Source organism: Pararge aegeria, chromosome 4 (assembly GCF_905163445.1).
Source record: "Pararge aegeria chromosome 4, ilParAegt1.1, whole genome shotgun sequence".
In the NCBI taxonomy this organism is placed as follows: Eukaryota; Metazoa; Arthropoda; class Insecta; order Lepidoptera; family Nymphalidae; genus Pararge; species Pararge aegeria.
In genome coordinates, this window is record NC_053183.1 from 8,951,314 (window position 1) to 8,973,294 (window position 21,981).

General features: G+C 35.0%; 1 protein-coding gene across 10 annotated transcripts in view; it reads left to right on the top strand.

The window, feature by feature from the left end:
* The window catches only part of LOC120623371 (guanine nucleotide-releasing factor 2), a 61,645-nt gene that overhangs the window by 7,705 nt on the left and 31,959 nt on the right, over positions 1-21,981 (top strand). For 5 of the 10 annotated variants that reach the window (XM_039889363.1, XM_039889364.1, XM_039889366.1 and 2 more), the window contains exons 1-2: positions 6,454-7,114; positions 15,542-15,710. In XM_039889363.1, coding sequence (XP_039745297.1) covers positions 6,457-7,114; positions 15,542-15,710 — 827 coding nt within the window. In that variant the 5' untranslated portion in view covers positions 6,454-6,456. Of the gene's footprint in view, positions 1-6,453; positions 7,115-10,974; positions 11,171-15,541; positions 15,711-17,865; positions 18,348-21,981 lie in introns of those variants that run through there. The other 5 variants (XM_039889362.1, XM_039889371.1, XM_039889372.1 and 2 more) reach the window with 5 other exon arrangements.

Consider the following 21,981-nt stretch of genomic DNA (forward strand, 5'->3'; position numbering starts at 1 on the left):
CCTACAGAACTCCATTTATCTCTCACCGTTAAAGCAGCGTTCGTAAGAAACATTTTATCGACCGTTTTTTCTTCGAATTACTTTGCAAATCCGAGTATCACGTAAAATTATTTTCAGTTTTCCGGTTAATATATACCCTAATGGCAACCACAAGTAATGTGGCTTTATATAGGGGAAAGAATTTTCAAAGTCGGCCTAGTAGATCCAGAAGATTACCCCCGACAGTATCACAAACTCACGAATTCACAAACTCAAAAACTCACAAACTTTACCTCTTTATAATATTAGTATAGATGGTTTCTCGCACTTAATATCAGGTGGGCCATTCAATTATTACTGTAAAAGAAATCTCCGGAGATATAATTAAGATTATACATTATGACATAATCCAGAATTGTTCTTGAAGTTACAAGCACGTAACTCAATTCTAGTGACTAAAAAGAGAATAATTTAATCCTTGTTTGCGTTAGAATTTTTTGAATTAATTCTTATTAAATGTGCTAAAATGACCCCTTCACTTTTACCAGCTTTTATCTTGTTTCTATATGTTTCGATTGCATGGTACTTTTTGATACAGTTCTCGATGTCTACTTATCAGATTAGTCTGCAACTTTGTACAAACCATGAACCTTTTACAACAAAAAAAAACACTGCTTTTAAGCGTTGATATGATGATAGACTTGAAGGCGATCATTTAAAATGCGCTATAGTTTACGAGACCCAGTATAGTTAGTTTAACCGAGATGCAAGTGACTAAAGTTTCCTATTTGTGTGGCTGATAATCAACTCTCTAAACAGTTTGATGAGAGCGTCAGAAGGTAATCAGAGGATCTATGAAAAGCTTGTGTTTAAAAAGATATAAAAAATCAAAATAATTATAAACTCGTAGTAAATGTGTGCAATACGACCTTAGGTACTTGTAATAGTGGAGGCCGTAATGGTGTTTGATGGGATGTTCTCGTGATTTAAGAATGTTGTAATGTAATAAATCATTGCAAGATATGTGAATCTTTTGATATACGTGTAGGTACGACGCCAATTGTTGTTACATTCGAAGCGCCATTAAATTTTTCACTATCGTATGAATTTTTATATGTAAATTGAGAATTAAAATTGGCTTTACCAACTGTTGTTAATGTCGAGACAAATTGATTAATATTTGCTTGTTATTAGTTACCTTAAAATTTTTGTGAGTTGCTTGCGGTTTTGCTTAGCTAAAGCCTTGATTGCGTAGTGGCGTAATAAGAATTGTCGGTATGATTTGTTAGTTGGTATTAACTTGTCAATGGCTAGATTATCTCACGTAACACTTTCATATATAAATTTATTTTAATCGCTCCGCTTACCGTCCGCATTGCAATCATTGTATAACATGTATATAAGCTTTTGGTTGCGGTTTCGCTTGTCTTGTAACACGAGGAATTTGCTGATATGGAAAAGAAATGATGCAGTTATTTAGTACATTTAATCTTAAATGTCCAGATCCGGGATTGAACATTTAGATCAAAAGTTAGAGGTAGAGAGGAATCGAATCTTTTAGTTGAGGAGTAAGATTTCGCAAAGAACAAAGAAATACACACGTATGGTATGCCGTACAGTGTTGCATTAAAATCAAACTGTGCTTCATACTCCTTTAAGATATGATATAAGATGATTTTTTAAATACTTGTTCTACGCAGTTATAAGCATATTAAGGTAGGTTTGTGGTTTGATATCGCGAATCAGATCGTCTACCTATCTTACGCATTGAACTCAACTTGCAATCTGCAATATTTAAGACACCTTGCTAATATGAAGATACTAAACTTATTTCGTGTCAGAGAGAGTTTATCTATCGAATTATTACGTACGTACCTACCAAAATTATACAAACAAAAGTTTGTATAATTTTGTAAATTAACCTTATATACCGTGTGTATATGAGTATTTTGGCAGTTTCTTTTCATAATCCTGCAGATTTTATGTTTTCTTGAGACTTGCATTTAATGGTATAAAATATAGTTGAGACATATAGTAATCCATGGTCATTAAAAGTCGTGATGGGATGATCTGTCACCGCAATGTTGAGCCAATCGTGATGAATGCGTTTCATAATTACGTAACCAGAATATTACCAAGATTTCCGAGATCTGGCGCCGCTATTACAATGTAGAAAAACGCTTTAGAGACATTGTGGTAATTCCATTTTTCCTTAGTAAACGCAACGTTTTGTGCAAATATCTTCCAAATTCATAGCTAACTTTGTTAGAAATGTTTTCCCCACTTCTGTTAGGAAATCGTGTTTAGTTTCAATTTGATTTCACAAAGTCTACACAGTCACAGTGTTTTAACTGTTCAGTATTTAGTGAGTTAGAGATTTTGATTAAAGCAGAGCTAATGTTTTTGTTCGGATCCAAAATACTATTAGATACTTGTGATTTTGTGGTTATCAACTTCTTGTTATTAATTTTGACAACTAAATTCGTAATTTTTTTTCGCACTTAATTTTAGTTAAAAGCTAATGCCCGAAATCAGAAATCTGAATTTTGCAGATTGAATAATTGAAAGATGCCCAGCTAGCTATAATGGCTGGGTGGGCTAAGTAGAAGGCAAGGAGTAATACAATCCCGTTAGACAAGGTATCGCGATCGGGCCAGTTTATTGGAAAGTGAGTTGGTTGGACCGTGGCTGAGCGTGCGTCTGGGTGGGCTTCCAGTAATCGGTAGAAAAAGTATCAGCCAACGCGCATTACTGCATTCAAATATTTATCACTGCATTCTGTACTAGACAAACGCCGATTTTAAAGTTTAGTTCAAAGCGAACTACAATCAAAAATATCACTTGATTTATCAACTTTTTATTATGCCGTGTGTTGACGGCAGATGAGAATACCTACATTTGTCACCACACCTGCTCTTTCCGCGGGTGTCAGACGAGGCGACTAAGGGATTATAACGAATGAAGGGCAGTAGCGCCCTTTGAGCTTTTACTGCCATCTACAGTTATCACCAACACATTAGCCCCGCTCGGTGATTATTGGCAAATCCTCCCGTTGTGAGACACCTTTTGTTCAGCAGTAGACTCTTATAGGCTATTGAATTTGATGGTGATTAATTAATCACGATTTACATTTTACCTATATATTTTATTATATATATATAAAAGAGAAAGTGTATGTTCCGTATAGGCTCCGAAACGGCTGGACCGATTTCAATGAAACGTTCAGGGAATCTCCGGATTGACCTGGCGAGTAATCCTTTAAAGTTTGGTGACGATCGGATCCATTCCTATTTTTGAACTGTCAAACTGTGAAATACAGCTTTTATTTACAATGATGATATTCTATTGTTGGGTGTACATGGGTGTAGATAATGATCTTTACCCGCTCGAGAAGAGAATAGAAGAGAATGAATACAGAGAGAAATAAATGATTTAATATATTATGAGACTTAAATTAAAAATTTAATGATGTAAGTTTATTGTTTAAATAAAATAAAGCAAAATCTAGCCCGGCGAAGCGGGCTGGGTATGCTAGTATTTTATAATAGCCTTTTGGAAGGTATAAATATCCCTTAACGATGAAGGTAAACATCTTAACGAAACCTGCATATCTGTTGAGTGTAAGTTGTGACTGCGAGAGTTCTGAAAGGGGAGCGAAGTTACCAATGCGCACGTAGCCACGCGTAGTTGACTACGCGAATCTCTTTTCATTCGAAGAGGAGACCCGTGCCCTGTTGTGGAAGCAAAATGGGGGTTTAAAATGAGTATGAAAATCGACCTTAAGCTATTTTTCTTTCGTAAAACTAGTTTACATATAAAAACGTTTTCCTCTATTTGTCGACGCAATTCCATTTATTGTAAATAAAAATAGGCATCTATTGTTTATGTAACTTTATCGAAATTAATTTCGATCGCATTTTCCTGAATGGAAAATGTACATTTTACTAAGAAATAATGTTATACATATCATACAAACATATGTCCATGCCTATAATTATAAATAGAATATCGAATGTGCTGTATAGGTTTTAAAAAATAATTGAATATTGGATAGAAGCAGGCGTTACTTTGCGGAGATCAATGATATATTATGAAAATTAAGATTAATTTACTATACCTTGCGATATGCAGGAGAATCTGTATGGTGTAATTTACAATATCTTTTTTAAATTTAAAATATCCAACCCAAACATATCTTCGGCAATGTACCCTCTAAGCACGTTTCGCTCCGAAACCGGAGCAGCCTCAGGAGATGTTGACTTTACAATTAATAATTATCATTGTAAAGTGAACATCTCCTGAGGATCTCCTACCTTTCGCGGAGGATGCAAATTAAGCTTAGTGTTCATAAAAATAATTGAATTTTTTATTACTGGAAAAACCGTTATGAATCGGAAGTTAACTGCTCTAGCAAACACACAAAGGTAATACTTAGCCTAGAATAAACTTCGTGACTGGCACTTCTTTATTTGTCTTGTTAGTTCGTCGGGAGTAAAATTACCGTTTACCAGATGACTCTTCAAAATACTGAAATGAGCTGGAAGACTTTATTACACTTAAAATAAGTACTTGTTAAAATTTAAATACAGATTTTTCATTTCATTACCTCCACGATAGAAGTAAAATTAACTCTTTAAACAACTGAAAGGAGAAAAAAAATCGAATAAACCTTAAAATAGTGATTAATTAATAATTTGTTTTATAAAGCTATCGACTAAGATTTTAGAGGTTTGTTTTTGAGCTTAAATAATTAAAAATTTTGTATTTGTCTCTTTTAGTCGTCTCAGGTCCGACTTTTATTTTCTATTGTGGCAAACTCAGCTACTGTAGTCCTATTTTAGGTTTGTAATAATTATTTTCGAAACAAATACCGATAAGTTTCTTAATAAATAATGTTGGAGATCTTAAATTTAAACCTGTTGATGTCTTCGTGCTATATTATACTGTTGATTTATTTTGGTTGCGTGATCGGTACTACCACAAACGCCTTGCCTGTAACCCTGACTGATGTCTGTTAATGGTCAACTGACACAGATCTTAAGCACTATTTATTAAACAATTCTATTTTACCTTATCTGTACCTATTACTAACAGCAGTAAAAACAGTTTAAAAACTTATATACGGTGGCCCTTTTTTGGTTGGTTCTAAATATTTTAAATGTTCAAATGTAGTGATCAACAGGTGTATGAAATTAAATGATTTGTTTTAAAAATTAAGCCTGTTGTGCTGAACAATTCCATAACATAAATGTTGTCCGTTATGCGGAAACAATTGAGAAAATACTTAACATTTCGTAACTTGGTAATTTATTATCGTTATAATTAATATCATGGAACAGTTATAATAACAGTAAAACGTTCTGAGAGGGAAGAGTTATGTTTATGAGATAACGTATACTAACCATAGTACACGCAATTATGGCGTTTGTGAGGACAGGTGTGCGCAGGCGCAGCCCAAGTTGCGGAGATGCATGGATCTAGCACTTTCACTCTCGTTGGTTCGACATCAGCCCAGGGGCCGCCGGCGCAGTGCCGCCCCGCCGTTGCCGTCGTTCGCACCGTTCTCTATCGCGTATCTCGGTAACCGATCCGCAGACCGACATCCCGTGTCAATAGTATGCTCTGCTGCCCATTAACCTCGCCTACTCGTTGCTCTGCTGAATATCGAGATCTCGTTGTGAAAATGTTTAGCTATATTTAGAGTAGGTGTTGCATAAAATCCGTGCTATTACATGAAATAATAACACCGTGAAACCGTAGCAGATTTTTGTAATTTATTGTAACATGTGTTTGTCAAGTGTGGACGATACACTCGATAATAATTTGAGAAATATTTCGCTGTGTGCCAGTGATGTTCGAATTATGTTGCTTACTTTACAGAGAAAGTAGTAAATTCCTACGCGTAAAGTTAAAGTTCTCCCGTTTCTTAAACAAATGAAAACATTGTGTTAAAAAGTGAATTACGCTAAATTACTTTAAAAAAGTATAATATGATTTTCAAAAGTTCAACTTACTAACCGAATTTCCAAACCACATTTGATTTTGAAGATATGATTCGAGATATATTTGGTTTGATCAAAATTACAGAGTCAAGGTAAAGGCTCTGGGCGGGACAGATGCCGGCATGTGATCCAGTGATGCGCACATAAAAGCTCACTGTAAATAAATAATGACCTAATTGTACCTTACGTCTCCGCTATTTCGGTTCCTGAATGATACGCGATTTGTTGGCCTGATTGTGAATGTCAAACAGTGTCATGCAACAACTGGTAACGATAGTACAGGATTACATCAATATTCAAAAGAGAAATTTGTCGCGAGTGCGGTGTCTACTTTCGAAGATTTCTAGAGGGCACTCCCTTTCGCTGTCGCCTTCTAACGTTAGTAAAATCTTTAGATAAAGTGATAACTTCATGTCGTAAAGTGTGGGGAAAAAATCCAAAACCTTGAAGAAGAATTGAGAATGAACTAAACAGTATGTATTACGCCGAGATGCCACATTACGATGAAAGCTTCTTCCACGATGACAGCCAGAACCAGAGGAGAAATAAACGCAGCTATCGTGTTTATAAAACAGGATCCAACCCTTTAGGGTTCCTTGAGTCGAATGATGTAATACACGTAATCGAAGAGAGAGGTGCTTCGGTCATAAAGCGGAATATACGAAATATTAAACACCGCGGCAATCGATACAAACCTGCTACATCGACTTCGCAATATTTGTCGCATACAAAATATACAACTCCGGATATATTGATTGATCACTGTCCTCGCATTAGCGTCTTTGATCCTAAAAAGTTATATGACCTACGCAATAATAATATTATATCTCCGTTAAGTCCGTGTAAGAGCCTTGATAACCTAACCCTAAGACAAGTTAAGAGAAATGTACCAAAGGACAAAATTAGAAATGGATTAAGTCTCCAAAATTTGGCGCACGAAGAAAATTTAAAGCATTACGTTTCTCCAGTCGAAGACTATCTTGCCACTGGACAGGAGGACGTTAGAAATTCTTATTCAGTAGTGGAAGCGCGACGAAAACCCTTACAACGTCGGTTTTCCCGTAGTACTGCAGCTCCAGGTGTCGGTGTCTATCGTAAAATCAGTGGAGATGGTGCGGCAGCGAATTTAAATGGTATGAAAGCTAATTTTCGTCAAATAATATAATGTATAGAACTCCATCTAACCTTATCAAAATAAACACTAAATCCTTATTCTGACGTAACTTAATTTTTATTAGATACTAGCTATTTAACGCTTCGAGTAAGAAATCTGGGCGTCACGTTACTTAAATCCGTTGCTGTAATACTGTTGTTGTTTTGATCCCGGTTATTGTCACAAAACAGTTTTCCCATGACCGATTTCGGTGATAAAGCTCTGGTGTGAGTTTTCCAACTACGCGGGAGATATACTGCACAAGTGTATGCGAAAACACCGATGCAATCTCTATTCCCTCACTCTCATAGTCCGAAAGGGAAGGCCGACACGACCGGAAAGAGATTTGGCATAGGTCCGACGGCGAATTTCCAAACTCCGGCCTGGCACTAAGAATTTCTGATAGAAAATCCCAATACTATTCATTGGTCCGACCCGAGGACCGAAACCAGGATCTTTTCATCAGCAGTCGAACATGCTGATATATATAGTTAAATCCCGTAAACCATTTTAGAGAAGTGTTGAGGGTCTGAGCTTTACAGTGGAACACTAATTAGCTGACGATGATGATGACGTGAACAGAATATGGTTTTGAACTACGAAAGTTTCGTCCCAACCACTCGAGTGGTTATTGCGAGATCCGCGAACTAACAATCTTAATAGTAGTAGAAAATCCAAATTTTTCCTAACAAATAAAAATGCATTTCCACGGAAGTGAATGCGACGTGCTTTCGCATTTCTTCCTCTTGTGTTTGAATTGCTCAGAGCTGCATGTATTGAAGTCTTTGATATTGTATAATAAAACGTAAGAGACGCGGGAACGGGCCATTGTGTATTTGTGTCTATTGTTGTTGTAATGTTAAGGCCATTGTTGAAATTACAATTATTTTGTACTATTTTGGTTGGTTAAAGTAAGCAGACTTGAACGTAGAATATAACTCTTTTCAAATAATAAATAGGCATAAGTTTAGATTGAATTTGGGCACTTATTTAAACATGTTATCATTACTCCAATATGAGCTCGTCTACCAGTGTAGAGTATAGACAATATTATGGATGTCCAAATATGACAAATGACTTCGGTTATATCTGCATTAATTTACGCTTTACATACAGTGTGTATAGCAGATAGAGGATATTTATGTTCATGACAAGCACAGACAAACTAATAGAAAGTAGAAACTTTATAGAAGGAATGCCTCGATATTCGTTTTGGTCCAGTCTGTAATTATTATACAAAGGTAGCGCTAATGGTTATATTGATATTAATTTAATGGTATTTTTAGTTATTTCCATTCTATATTCTACCAAACAATATTTAATATAATATTTTTATATGATACAATGATTTAATTTATTCATTTGAATAAGAATTAATACTGCGTTACTACTGTCACTCACTGCGAACTAACAAAGTTTTAGAACTTAAAAGCTGCGAATGCGACTTTGGGATATATTATTGCAGTTTTGATAAGGGTCTCCACTTTTTGATACTAAATTATAGCCTATGTTACTTCGTCTATCACGAAGCTTTAAATTTTTGCAGTTTCAACAAACACAAAGCTTTATTTTGGTCAAAAAATGGTTAAAACCGGTCTAGTACATTCGGTGGCTATTCTGTACAAATCGAATATAAAAAAATCTTTCCTCTTTATAACGTCAATAAAAAAACCATTACACACACTACCACGTATATTTGATACACGCATACACACTATTTTTTAATTCATTTTAGCTATTGATTAACTTCAGATACTGTGGATTTATTCTACCAGAAAATGATAGTTCTTGTTTACCTATATTAGATCAGGGCTTCCCAAACTGGGCGCCTAGGCACCCTGGGGCGCTGAAGAAAGTTCAGAGGTGCAATGCGAGGCCTCCCTTCTGTACCAATAAAATCAAGAAAAATATGATATTATATAGTTCTTGCACGCACGGCTTGTCCAACAGTGGTCACCATACTCAGCTGTCCCATTGTGCGGGTAGTTTTACTTTTCTCAATTGATTTTTGTTAGATTTATTAAAATTTGCTATTTGTTATTAATTTCATAATGAAGATATTATGTTTTTGCGCCTATCTGCCTAACTAACAAGTACCTATCTATTTTATCTAGATAGGTTAGGGCGACGCGCCGCGCCGAATTTCTTAACTTGTAAGTTCGCCGCTATCGTTGGAAACCTCTGTATTAGATCGAAAATTTATTATTGTGCTGGGTTGCCAATGCTACGATCACTAGACAATGCGTATGGAAAGGTTTTCTTAAATATAAGATGCTGATATATCATTATGGAGAACTCTCAGGCATGTAAGTTTCCTCACGATGTTTTTCCTTCTCTGTTAGTGTAAGTGATATTTGAATGGCTTAGAACGCACATTACTTAAAAAAGTTAGAGCTACGTGCGTCGTGGGATTCGAACTCGGTCCTCCGAAATTGAAGCCGAAGTCCTAACCAGTAGGCTATTACCGCCGATATATAGCAAAGACTAAAATTGAAGTACGCCGTATTATGAGTATCGGATACATCGCCGCTTTAAAGTTCATTGACACGTGGAATTGTTATAGTCGCTTTTTTTAAAGTTATCACTTCTCTCAGGTATTTATGCACGCCTACGTAGGTTCAGCTGCAACGTCAGGATTCGAGTAAAGCGCTTATCGCTGAAGCTGCATAATGAGTGGAATATAAGGCTTGGTTTAGAACACAAGTGCAGTTTCAATTATTATAATACTGAATGGTTCGTTCCAAACATCATGTTTTCATTATTAAAACAAACTTATAACTTACCTCTTATTACAAATTTTAACGTAACATTTACCGTCAAAATACTAACCTACAATATTATTCGTTACTTAACTATCGATCATCTTTATTTTTTACGATCTATTACTTAATATTCAGGCATATTAGGGTTCTGGCATTTCAACCATGCTAATTGCACGGCTGAAATGCCATAACCATATCAAAAACTACCACTTATATCTTAGAGAAGGCCTTCAGAATCAACTAATGTAGCACTTGGCAGCTTTGGTTTTTAAGTCAAGTAGGGTAAACAACGACACAGTAGGTTCGGAAATATTTTTAAAGAGAAATTGAGTAGGTCTTATTTTTGTAGCGGGTAATTATAAAATATCAACTTATAAAAAAACGTCCAGTTATTTAAATAGTATTTTTTACTGTGCCTTTTGTAGCACACAACAGTGTCTGATTATGTTTAATAGAGTTTCATGACTCCAGACATTCGTAGTATGCATTTAGACGTGACTGATGGTGAATGCGATCAGAAACGCCCAAATTTTGTTTGGGGTTACCAACGTATTAAAAGTAAAAGTATTTAATTTTAGATTTCTAAAAAAAATAACAAATGCTTAAATAAAATTAAAAAACACTATTAAAAATTTATAAAAAAAAAAATATCTAATATTGGCCTCAATAAAAAGGATAACCCTATATTTTGGGCTTATCGTTTGAGTTTAGTTAACAGATGTAAATACAACAGAATTGGCACCATTGTTAAATAAATAAGAATTTTAATTTATAGCGTATTCTATTAGTACCGCTTATTTACACATGAAATTTAGAGTGCACTACTCTATTTTGGAGCTTGGTTGGAAACCTTAATACACAATCATGTTTATATTATCTTCGTTGAATAGTCTTATTTGAATGATTTTATGATAAGTGATTTTTCGGTAGTGGGTGCTGAACCTTAGTTTTTGTTTATGATATGTATGACGCACTCGCGCCCAGGAAGCGGGCACTACCCGGCGTCCGTCCGGCGCGGTACGGTGCGGTGTCCTCAGAGCCTGTCTCAACTCTCAGTCGTCACGCGCTGCGGCCAAGGCGCGTCCTGCTGTCGCCGTAGTGTATATTAATAAACTCTGGCGTCATTGATAAACTTGTGTGTTTAGTTCGTTCTTGTACCTCCTACACATTTATGTACTATAATTGGTATGTGAACATTTTTAGGGGTGTTTTTGGTGTTAGGTTTTAACTATTTAGTGCTTGGATTTATTGTACTGCAGTTCGTCTCTTCACAGGTACATTTTGTTAAGTTTTTTTCTCTTTATATGTTCTTATAAGGATAATGCATATTGCGGTTTTGACCTACATATATCGGTCCTTGTTTGTCAAATTTATCCACACTGCTTCCAATTTGCATTAATCAGAAACCTTGACTTAGTTTATTAGTAAATAGTTCTAATAAGCCGCTATTTAAACATACTACTAACGCATTAAAATAAGAAGTAAATATGCAATATGTGTGTAATATACAGAATTTTCTATACTATTTGGCATACCTACCTGATGAGTTGTTGATTGATGGCTTTGTTTGCCAGTCATAATATATTTACGTCAACTCCGCAGAACCATATGTGGAGCGTTATTGTTTTATCATTTTTTAAATTATCATAATGTTAGTAACTGCTGCACGTTGGTTGTTTGTTGTGGAATACTAACGAAACCTTATTTAATGTTTGTATCTTTCAAATAAAAGATAAAAAATATCTATGCATGCATCACTCCATACAATATTATTATTGGGATGGAGTTCCAAGTTTATATCTCTTTAGTTTGTGTCTTCGACGGCCAGGTCTTATATGGTGATACCAAAAGTTTATCTTTATCGCAAGAGATGACCATAATGTAACTAAGTGATTATCGATAAAAAATCACAAACATTTCAGTTATTTTGTTAACTTATCACATAGGAATTCGTCATCTTTCCAGATCCAGGATCAGAAACAAAAACTTTAAAAATTGTTTCCATTTCTTAACGAAACAAGATCTTTAACGATTCCCAAAATAATTTAATTTATACTTACGTAGGTATGAAGTTATGGATTTTGGAACACGCAAACGTTTTAAAAATTCGATAGTTAAAAACCTAAATATTTCAAGTCAATAATTTTAGTACAGACCCCAGGTCAAACTGTATTTTTCCGGTTTGAGTATTAATTATTAGTGTTTATTTGGCCTTGTGGTTGTTGCCTTGCTATAATGATGTCATGTTTCTCCTTCTGTAGCTTATTTTGATGATTATATATTAGGAACTAGCTTTTGCTCGTAACTGCGCTTGTTTTCGAGAGGTTAAACGTAGCACATGTCACTATCAGGCCCTCTAACTATCCGCTGATCAATCTGATGCTGACTGTTACGTGAAAGAAGTTTATCGTCCTTCCAACGAACAACAATAAACGCACTTTCCTAAAATATTAAGTAAAATGATTCGTCGAAATATCATTCATTGTATGTAATCGTTGCAATGTCAATTATGTGTTCGAACTGTAATAATTATCCTTGATATTTTTCAAATACACCTAGTGCTTGATATTTTCACTTTGATTTACTGGAAACGAATTTAATAAGGTAAAATAAACAATAGTTAGACCCAATGTTCCTAACGGGATACACCAGTATGGGATCCACCGATATTGAAGAAGTGATCCTGCAACCAAGACAGTCTATACGGACTTGTTGCCAGCCTCCTGACAATGCACAGCAGATGTGCGGTGTTTTCATGTATATTGATTTGGTATTGATGATAATTAATCGTAGAGATTGTTGCTAGGACATTATGATAAACCTGTAGGGCTAGCATAATTATGTCCATTATTTTCCCGTCCTATTTTAATGACACTTGTTGAAATAATTGGTATACATTAATATTTCGTGGCGCGCTATTAAGAGCTGCAGGAAGATGGTTTTTGCTTCTAGCATCCTTTTATTTAATAGCTGTGTTTAACTAGAAGTGTGAAAAATTTCGACATCAGTATCAACTTCGAACTTCAAGCGGTTCCGAAGAAAATACCTCGGCAAACCAAAGCAAGGCAATCTGATACGAATACCGATTTTGATTGTACATCATACAAATAACCTTCATAATAAACGACAGCAGAACGCAAACATCCCTTCGTTGCACTTAGATAAAGTGAAGTGAATTAGTGGATTGACTGTCACAAAGAATAGCAATTAAAGTCTGAGAGTGAGTTAATGAGGTTCTTACTTCACGCGGAAGTAATAATATGGGGGAGCTTAGAAATTCAAGAAAAGTGTTTATGAACCTTACAAAGTTTTAACTAAAAGCTCCATTTTGTCATTAGTACTTTATTTAAAACAGGGGACGGTTTAAGTATTTTCATAAGTAAAAGCATTTACATACATGGATATTTATATGCATTCAACCGCCATATTATAACGTCTGTGATGCAATCTTTTCAATACATTGATTGACAGTTCAACGTACCGACTTGACATTTTCTTCTAAAGAGGACCAACCAATTTAGATCCAAATGGCAGTTGATAAAATATTACGATTTTCATATTTTTTATCAATGTGGTTTGTAATAGGTGTGCCTAATCCCATCACCATCGCACGAAATTCAAAGATGTTAGATTGATTTTAAGTAGTGCTATATTTTTCCTACTACTATTAGATTGATAAATTATTAACATCGGGCAAATGACTTTAATCATCCGAATATCGATTGGTTGAATCGACCTTGTCTGTTATCTTCAACTAAATTAATGTTTATCCATTAATTCTTATGTGCTTATGGGTAGACAATCAAAATACGGAAACTGAAACTTATTCTAGCCTTCTATCGGATAAAATGACGTGTTCGGTGCTATATATATTAGTCTTTCCAATGTCTACCAATAAAAAAAAAAGTATTAAGAAAATTAAATTAATAGTTTTGTGTATAATATTATTATCTGCCGTATGAAAACAATAGCAGCGTAATCTCTATATCACTTTTAGAGAAGAGGCCTGGGCTCCCCAGATGATAAAAGGATGCTAATAATGATGAATGTTGTTTAAGTGACTGTTCTAGACTTGATCACGTATACCAAACTACTATGACGTTAAGGAAATTAAGTTCGTCATAACAATAACTAAACTTGGTTTTTAGTATGTACCTATTTTTCGAACTATTTAAGTCAGAGTAAGAACAGTCCACATTACTTGATAACAACAGGTGTCTGTCGTTCCTGGACACGTAGGCATATATGTTATGATCATGCTATTGAAGGTTTGTTAGTCTCTTAGTCTTGCCGGGTAATAAATTTGGAATATTTACACGGATGAATTTACGAACCACTGTTTGGTTACCAATATTTTTTTTTTAATAAGCAGGCAAATATTATAGACTATAATAAATCTACAATTTAGAAAACAAGTGCAAGTGTTAACACCCGCGCGCTATATGCACATTGTCAATCAAAACAATAATAATTATGAGTAGGTACGAATAATAATTCAATAAGTTGTCGTGACTATAATATGATTGCTTTTGTTTTACGAAGAATCTCAAAATATAAATAGAAATGGAAATAGATTAAAAATCCGTAATGTTTCTTTAGATTATAGATTGTACAAGTTTAATTATAGTTAAACCAAGCTTCAAATGTTCTAGGAAAAAGAAAAGGTTTAATTTAATCACAGATGTTTTTCAAGTGTCAGTCAATATTGAGTCGTCTAAATAAACTCAACAATTAGATGATACTATAAATAAGTGTTTTTTTTAAAACAATTTGAATATATTAATGAATCAATCTGTAATGTTTTTAATCGCTGGTGTGTGTTTTGTGTTCACATGCTTAAAATGTTCTTTATAAGAAAAATAAAAGGTTTAATTTATCAATGCATGGACATTTAAGCATCTAATATTATGAATAGTGATATTAGCTCTATTAGATGTGGCCATAAATAAGATTGTTTTTGTTTTGATGTTAAAAATCTGATTTTTTTTATTAATTTTGATGTTAAAAATCTGATTTTTTTTATTAATTTTGATGTAAAAATCGTTTGGTTAGTTTGTTGCATATGTTTAGCTCAATCTTTGAACAGTTCTTCATGAAATTTGGCACAAATATAGCTTATTTCTGGAGATCGACATAGAATAATATTTATCCCGGAAATGCGGTTTGCAAAAGTACCTTTCGGGATTCAAAAAATACCATGTTTTACCTATGCATCGCGGTTTTTAGGGTGGAATAGTTACAGAGGACTGATCACCCGTCTGGCACTGGCAGGCGTCCCCTCTATAAATAATAATAAATAATGCATCGTTTGACTTGAATAGTTTGTATCCTGTAGACGACCGAAGGATTCATTTAATCCCACGAAAATAGAGGGTTTAGGCCATAGTCTATCACGCTTGCCCAGTGCAGATTTGTCGGCTTCGCACGCCTTTGGGAACATTATGGAGAACTCTCAGTCATGCAGGTTTCCTTACGAGGTTTTCGTCACAGTTAAAGCAATTTATACCTATTTTAATTGTTTAAAACGCACATACTTAGAAAAGTTGAGAGGTGCGTGTTGGGATTTGATCTCGGCCTACCGAAAGAGAAGCCGAAGCCACTGGGCTATCACCGCCAATGTATACAGTATCCATAAATGGTTGCAGAGAACGAGGTTTGCGGAGAAGCGGGGTCGGGGCACCGCGGCTCATTGCGCGGCGCCAACAAACTAGCGCGGCGTGCGCGCTCCTTCAAGGACGACCTACTGGAGCGCATCTCTAACATGCGCTCGCCGGCGCAGCCTCCACATCCGCCACATCTCGCCTCCAATATCAGGTCAGTAGCCGTAGTATAAGATTTGCTCGCTCGCAATCGTGGAGTCGCTTTCTCATATCAAACAATATACCCACAAAGCAAAATGGACCTAACGTTTGTTGGTTTAGAGTTGTGAATACTGCACTTCTCATTTCTATTTCACAAACGTCTCCCGAAAGCCGTAGCAGAGAAACTGTAAGCAAATTTGAACTTTAAAGATCTATGAATAAGATGCATTTCAATCTGTTGTTCAAGTATTTCTATACACGAAACGACTCCTTGAATGCGTGCGAGCAAATCTTGTACTGAGGGTACAGAACGTTATCTAGCCCGTTCAATGACACGGAGTGGTATAATTGTGGTCAAAGTTAAAAAAAAAGATTGCGGTTATCGTTTCTTCCACATCTTTATATTGATATGTGTATCTTAAAGTATATCGGGCTTCATAAACCTACTAGAACGTACATAATTATGTAATCAGTGTATAATTAGATAAGACATTTTTTTTATAATATAGTCAAAATAAGTTATACAAAAATTTCAGGGGATTGCTAAAAAATAAATTTAAACTGTCTCTAGTATTCACAAGCGCAGTTGAAGGCATCTTCTTACTCCGAGATTTGGTTGCTCATCGAAACGGTCGAAAAATATAGGTCGAAAAGTATATTCTTTGGGTAAAGTAAAATAAGCATAACATCGAGTTTAAAATAATTTTCTAATTATTCAATACCAATAAGACATTTTTTTTATAATATAGTCAAAATAAGTTATACAAAAATTTCAGGGGATTGCTTTTGTGCATGTATGAAGTGCCCGCCACTGCTACCCACTGGGCTAACACCGCAAATCAGGTCATGAATATATGAAAATTATTAAGGAATGGTGGAGTTATGGAGTAAACTCGACAAAAACTTTCATCGTCTATCCTAAACGAACCCAATTGTTTTGGGGATAAAAAGTATATTTTATTTTAATCCAGAAAATCAGCTAATTTACCAAATTGCCGTCAAATACGTTCAGTACTTCTTGCGTGATTCTCGCACAAACCAACAGACTTACAGAAAAACAGATACACAAACAAACAGACAATAATTTCCAAAATATGCATTTTTGCGTTTTACTACTTATTTCTAACGCCTCCCAGTTATTTTTTGCAAAAATCTTTAATGTACAGACACAGCTTGTCTACGATGTTATGTATATAATCTTTAAAAAATATACAAAATTAAAAAATATATTTAAACTGTCTCTAGTATTCACAAGCGCAGTTGAAGGCATCTTCTTACTCCGAGATTTGGTTGCTCATCGAAACGGTCGAAAAATATAGGTCGAAAAGTATATTCTTTGGGTAAAGTAAAATAAGCATAACATCGAGTTTAAAATAATTTTCTAATTATTCAATACCAATAGAAATAATATTGGAATCTACATGTCGAAAATTCGGCGTAATTCGTAGGTAAGACGCAAAGGTGGCTGGTGATAAAACGTGAGATAAATCTGCCGCATTATTTTTATTTGTACACATTGTTTTGGGCGTTTTTATGATGTGTAAACGTTAAGAGGTGTTCACGTTCCCAACCGTGTTAGCAGACAATTAAAGCTTTAAAGGTAGCTTATTTACAGCGTATAATCACTGTTAATTGTTGATTGTTAAATGCTTCAAATAACCAGTTCATTGTTGTTGATTGTTGCTTAAATGAATTCAATTAGCTCATAAATAATTTAAATAATGGCGACTCGCTAGCTACTACATTATGACATTAATGAAAAATACCAGTTTTAAATGTTAAGGTTGCGCATGTTGTATAAACGGAGTTGTTACGAGTAAATGGGTTTTTGATCATCCTTTGATTTGTCTGTTATTTACAGGCTAAATAGGTTGAAAAATAATTTTAGTTTTATTGCATATGCATTTCGTTTATAAATATTTAACAAAAATGTGTGCATTTTTATTTATTAATTTCTTAGGAAAAAAGCAAGTCATAACGTTATTTAAGGATTCTTATTGTACCTAATATTTGTCATAACAAAATCTTATCTTACCGAGTTGTGTACATAGCAAAGAAATGTACACGCAAACTATTGCCCCTTATCTAAATTGATAATAATGTTTCACATACATAATTCCACTGCCTTGTTGGCAGCGATTCAAGAAAGTGTCACTCATTTTAACAGTATTATCTGGACTTGTAGGTCGAACAATACGAGGCGCGACGCTATAATTGTAGAATTGCGGACGGTTAAGGGAATTTGACGGTTGTTCGATTCATAAATGCAACCTTTGTACGGCATTGTGGTACGCTTAGTTCTGAATTAAATGTAGCGGTTATTATGAGTCACGCACGGCTAGACTGTGTCGCGCTTTAATGACATTGTCCACTGAAATCTCATTAGTTCGGTGCGTGCAATGTTAAGTGATTACATTATAATGTCCCCGACCGCGCTGTCAGTGGGTGAATTGTTTTATTTGTCGTGCAGTGGACTTTAACGTGCGAAGCTATTCGAAAGTAGATCACTGAATATTCTGATCTAGTGTTGTCCAGTGTCGTTACGGTTCAGGTGATTTTTGTGCGGCCAAATGTCGAACGCTGTGAAATCGCCCGTTGGATTTTGGATTAACAAGCGTACGAGCAAACTTCTCTCGAATAATGGAAAACGGTATGGACTAGAGATTATAATCGGTTTATGGAACTTCTTACGTCACTCCAAACAGAATGGAGGCTTGAAATTTGATGCATATTTATGTTGTTTTATTATGTTTATGTGTGTAAGTAAAATGTCTTGGCTAGATTTGCGTGATTCTTCTCTCATTAAGTAGCGGAAGTTCTCAAATCGCTTACATTTACTTTTTCATTGATATTAGAATGAATTTTGATAGCATTTTGTAAATATGGTTAAGTCAAGGCTATATGTTCCGTTATTTCTAATGTGCCATTTTGTGCAAAATTGTCACAGACGAGTCGCTATTACGAGTCAGTATATTTCGTTATCTAGCTGTTGAATAACGCAGTGTTCAAGACAAAATAAATTCAAAGAAACACCATCATTAAGGCTAATGCAATTTGTGTGAATATGTGTTTATTATGCGCTTCAACATTATTTTCACATGCATATAGTAAAGTGAACCGGTACTTTGAATATCAAATATAGCTTAGCTTTGGTATTTGCGCGGTGCTCGCTCGAATACAAATTGGCTTCTTTCGCAATACTAAAATTCCACTCAGTAAAACAATTCGGCAATACTTTTATGTAATTGCAGTGTTTAATGTTGTAAGGGTTTAGTATCTAACGTCAACATCGTTAGATACTAAACCCTTACAACAGTAGGTCTGATGCGGTAATAGCCTAGTTGTTAACACTTCGGTCTACCCTTTGCACAGGACAGAGTTGAATCTCTGGCACACACATCTAACTTTTCGTGTGTTCCTAATTTAAATGTTACTGAAATCTATTATGTACTAACCCGCTCTTTGCTACGGCCGTATACTGCCTTTGCTATGAGAGCTGTGCCCCATACTGGCCGGCAATGGATAGATAGTAACGCGCGTTCACTGCTGATAGATTTCTTATAGATTTCCAAATTCCAACGTCTCGCATCGTTTGTGTCCTTTCATGAGACATTTGTATTTTTCGTCTGGCAGTCTAGTTTACCAATGCTGCAATTTTCGGTATGTTCGCCATTTCCTCACCCCCAAAGTCCACTTATTCTCAAATTTCCACTTTAGCTTCGCAACTCGTTAAGCTAAATTTGTTCACGTAGATCACGAGAGATTTAGAGTACTATTATTATCTTCATATTCATATTTATCGTAACCATCGGAATAAAATTATGACAGCTTCACAATCCAATGGAATTCCAATAAAGCTACACTCTCTAGTCTTGTGATCCAGATTTTTTTTTTCCTCAAACGATGCATTTTTAATTTTAATAAAATTAATAAAGATAGAATACAGTTCAAAAGTCAAACATTCTGTAAAAATGAAGTGTTAATTTTAAGAATTAATTTGAATCGAAAGAAGCAGTAAATTACTGTTTACATTAATTTAGCTTTAAAGCAGGCTTAGACACGGAACCGGGAATGTGCGATTGCCTCGCGCGCATGACCGTATTTTTTATTGAATTGCTCAATTGCTAATTGTATACCGAGCGTTGTGTCGCATAGCTACTCAGAGTTTTGAAAGTATTCGCCCGTTTACGACAGCTTTGGCTTGCGAGAAATACTGCAGCAGCATGCTTGTGACTCGAGGCACGTATCGTAAATCAATACAAAATTTCAATAGATACTTCGAAATTACTTTATTTTGCATAATAAGTACGTAGGTAGTAGGTATATTATGTTTTTTTAACGTTTCATTGTTTGTCAGCGTTATGAAAACATATTGCTTGCAACGCGTTTTTTATGGGAGAAACCTGCGATTTAGCAATCTTTTATGTCCAGCTTAGGAAAAGCATACTAGACCGAAATGCTCTTGTCACTCAAAATAGCGATGTATATGATAAACATATGATTACTGACATAATCTTTGCTCTTCTTTGCCACCTCTGCTCGCGTAAGAAATATATATACGAGAACTTTTTAGAAAAGTGGATACTACCTTGATGGGGTAGTTACAGTATTAACAATAATGAAAATGTTTTGATTCACCAATTAGTTCAATGCTTTTAGAATAAAAACTATACAAAGGTGTCTTAAAATAATACGCGGTGACAACCATTACACCAGCTGTGCAATTTAAATGTTAATTAATTACTAGCACTCAAAGTCGTTCGCACATTCAGTTACTGTCTTGGTTCATGTTTCCTGACCACCGCTATCGAGTGATTCACTATGACGTAACTAGGCCATACCTACCTATCTATTAGTTAATTAATATTTATTTAGTGTAATAGCATGAAACATAGCACAGAAACATCTAACTATTTCAGTTAGATGTAAGTTTTAATGTATACATTTAATTATAGATTTCTTTGTATATAAAAGCTGATATATGGGTTTATATGCCTTTAAATAAAAACTTTATTATTATTATTATTATTATTATATAGCTATGATGTATAAATCAATGTGTAAGACGGAGGCCCGCGCCATGCTAATTCTATAAACGGACAGTGTATTTGTTTTTTTGTTACCTTAATCCGTCTCAAACTCCTGACGAACATGATGAAATTCGGCAGGTATATATAGCTTGATTTACGAAAAACTTCTATAACTGACCAACTAATATAAGATTGAGTCAGCCCACGCAACGCTCGTAGCCGGTAACTCGTATCCTCATTGCATCTTATGTAATATTTCTATATTATACAAAAAAAAAGAAAACTTTCAAAACAAACGTCCAACACAATAATTTCGTAAAACTTGGCGTAAGTACCTTGTTGGAATTCTTGTCAACACACGAACATGTATATCCGGATGTTGCAGAAAACAAAAACAATCAAATCGATAAAATTAAAAGTATTTCTGTCGTTTGAAAGTACTTACCCACAGCGTTAAAAAAAGTAAAACTAAGATAGGCTATAGGCTATAATGTAACTTGTTATATCACAGTCTAGTCGGTCGTTAAACTTAGAAATACTTAGATACACGCTTTTAATATGTGATAAAAGACGTCGGAGAAATGGACTAGTTACTCTAATTTTGAAGTTATATTTCTTTTCTATCTAAAGAGGAACCAAAAACTATTTGTTCTCCTTTTTTGACGAAGACATAACGTTATGCCTTTGCATAGGTAAGATTGACGCGGGCGGTATTTGTGAAATAAGAATTGGGTGTGGGAGAGTCTTCAGAGATCAGTACAAATGAACACAATGTCTAAAGAGTAACTTTGTGTTCATCTGAATCCTTTGATGCTCACAACGCTGCTACAATGCAGGTTGGCGGGATTGAGCAAGCATTGCCAAATGTGTAATAAACAGGATGGGTGTCGTTAGCGCCAATTTATTAACTTAAGGCTGGCACTGAAATTCTTTCGGGAGAAATACTATACATTCCCCGTTTTGTTTTTTTGACGAAGACATAACGTGATGCCTTTGCTTGGGTAAGATTGACGCGGGCGGTATATTTGCAATAGGAATTGGGTGTGGGAGAGACTTTACTTTTTAGACATTGTGTTCATTTGTACTGACGTCTGAATCCTTTGATGCCCACAACGCTGCTACAATGCAGGTTGGCGGGATTTAGCGAACATTGCCAAATGCGTGATAAACAGGATGGGTGTCGTTAGCGCCAATTTATTTTATTAAGGCTGGCTCTGAAAATCTTTCGGGAGAAATACTATACATTCCCCGTTT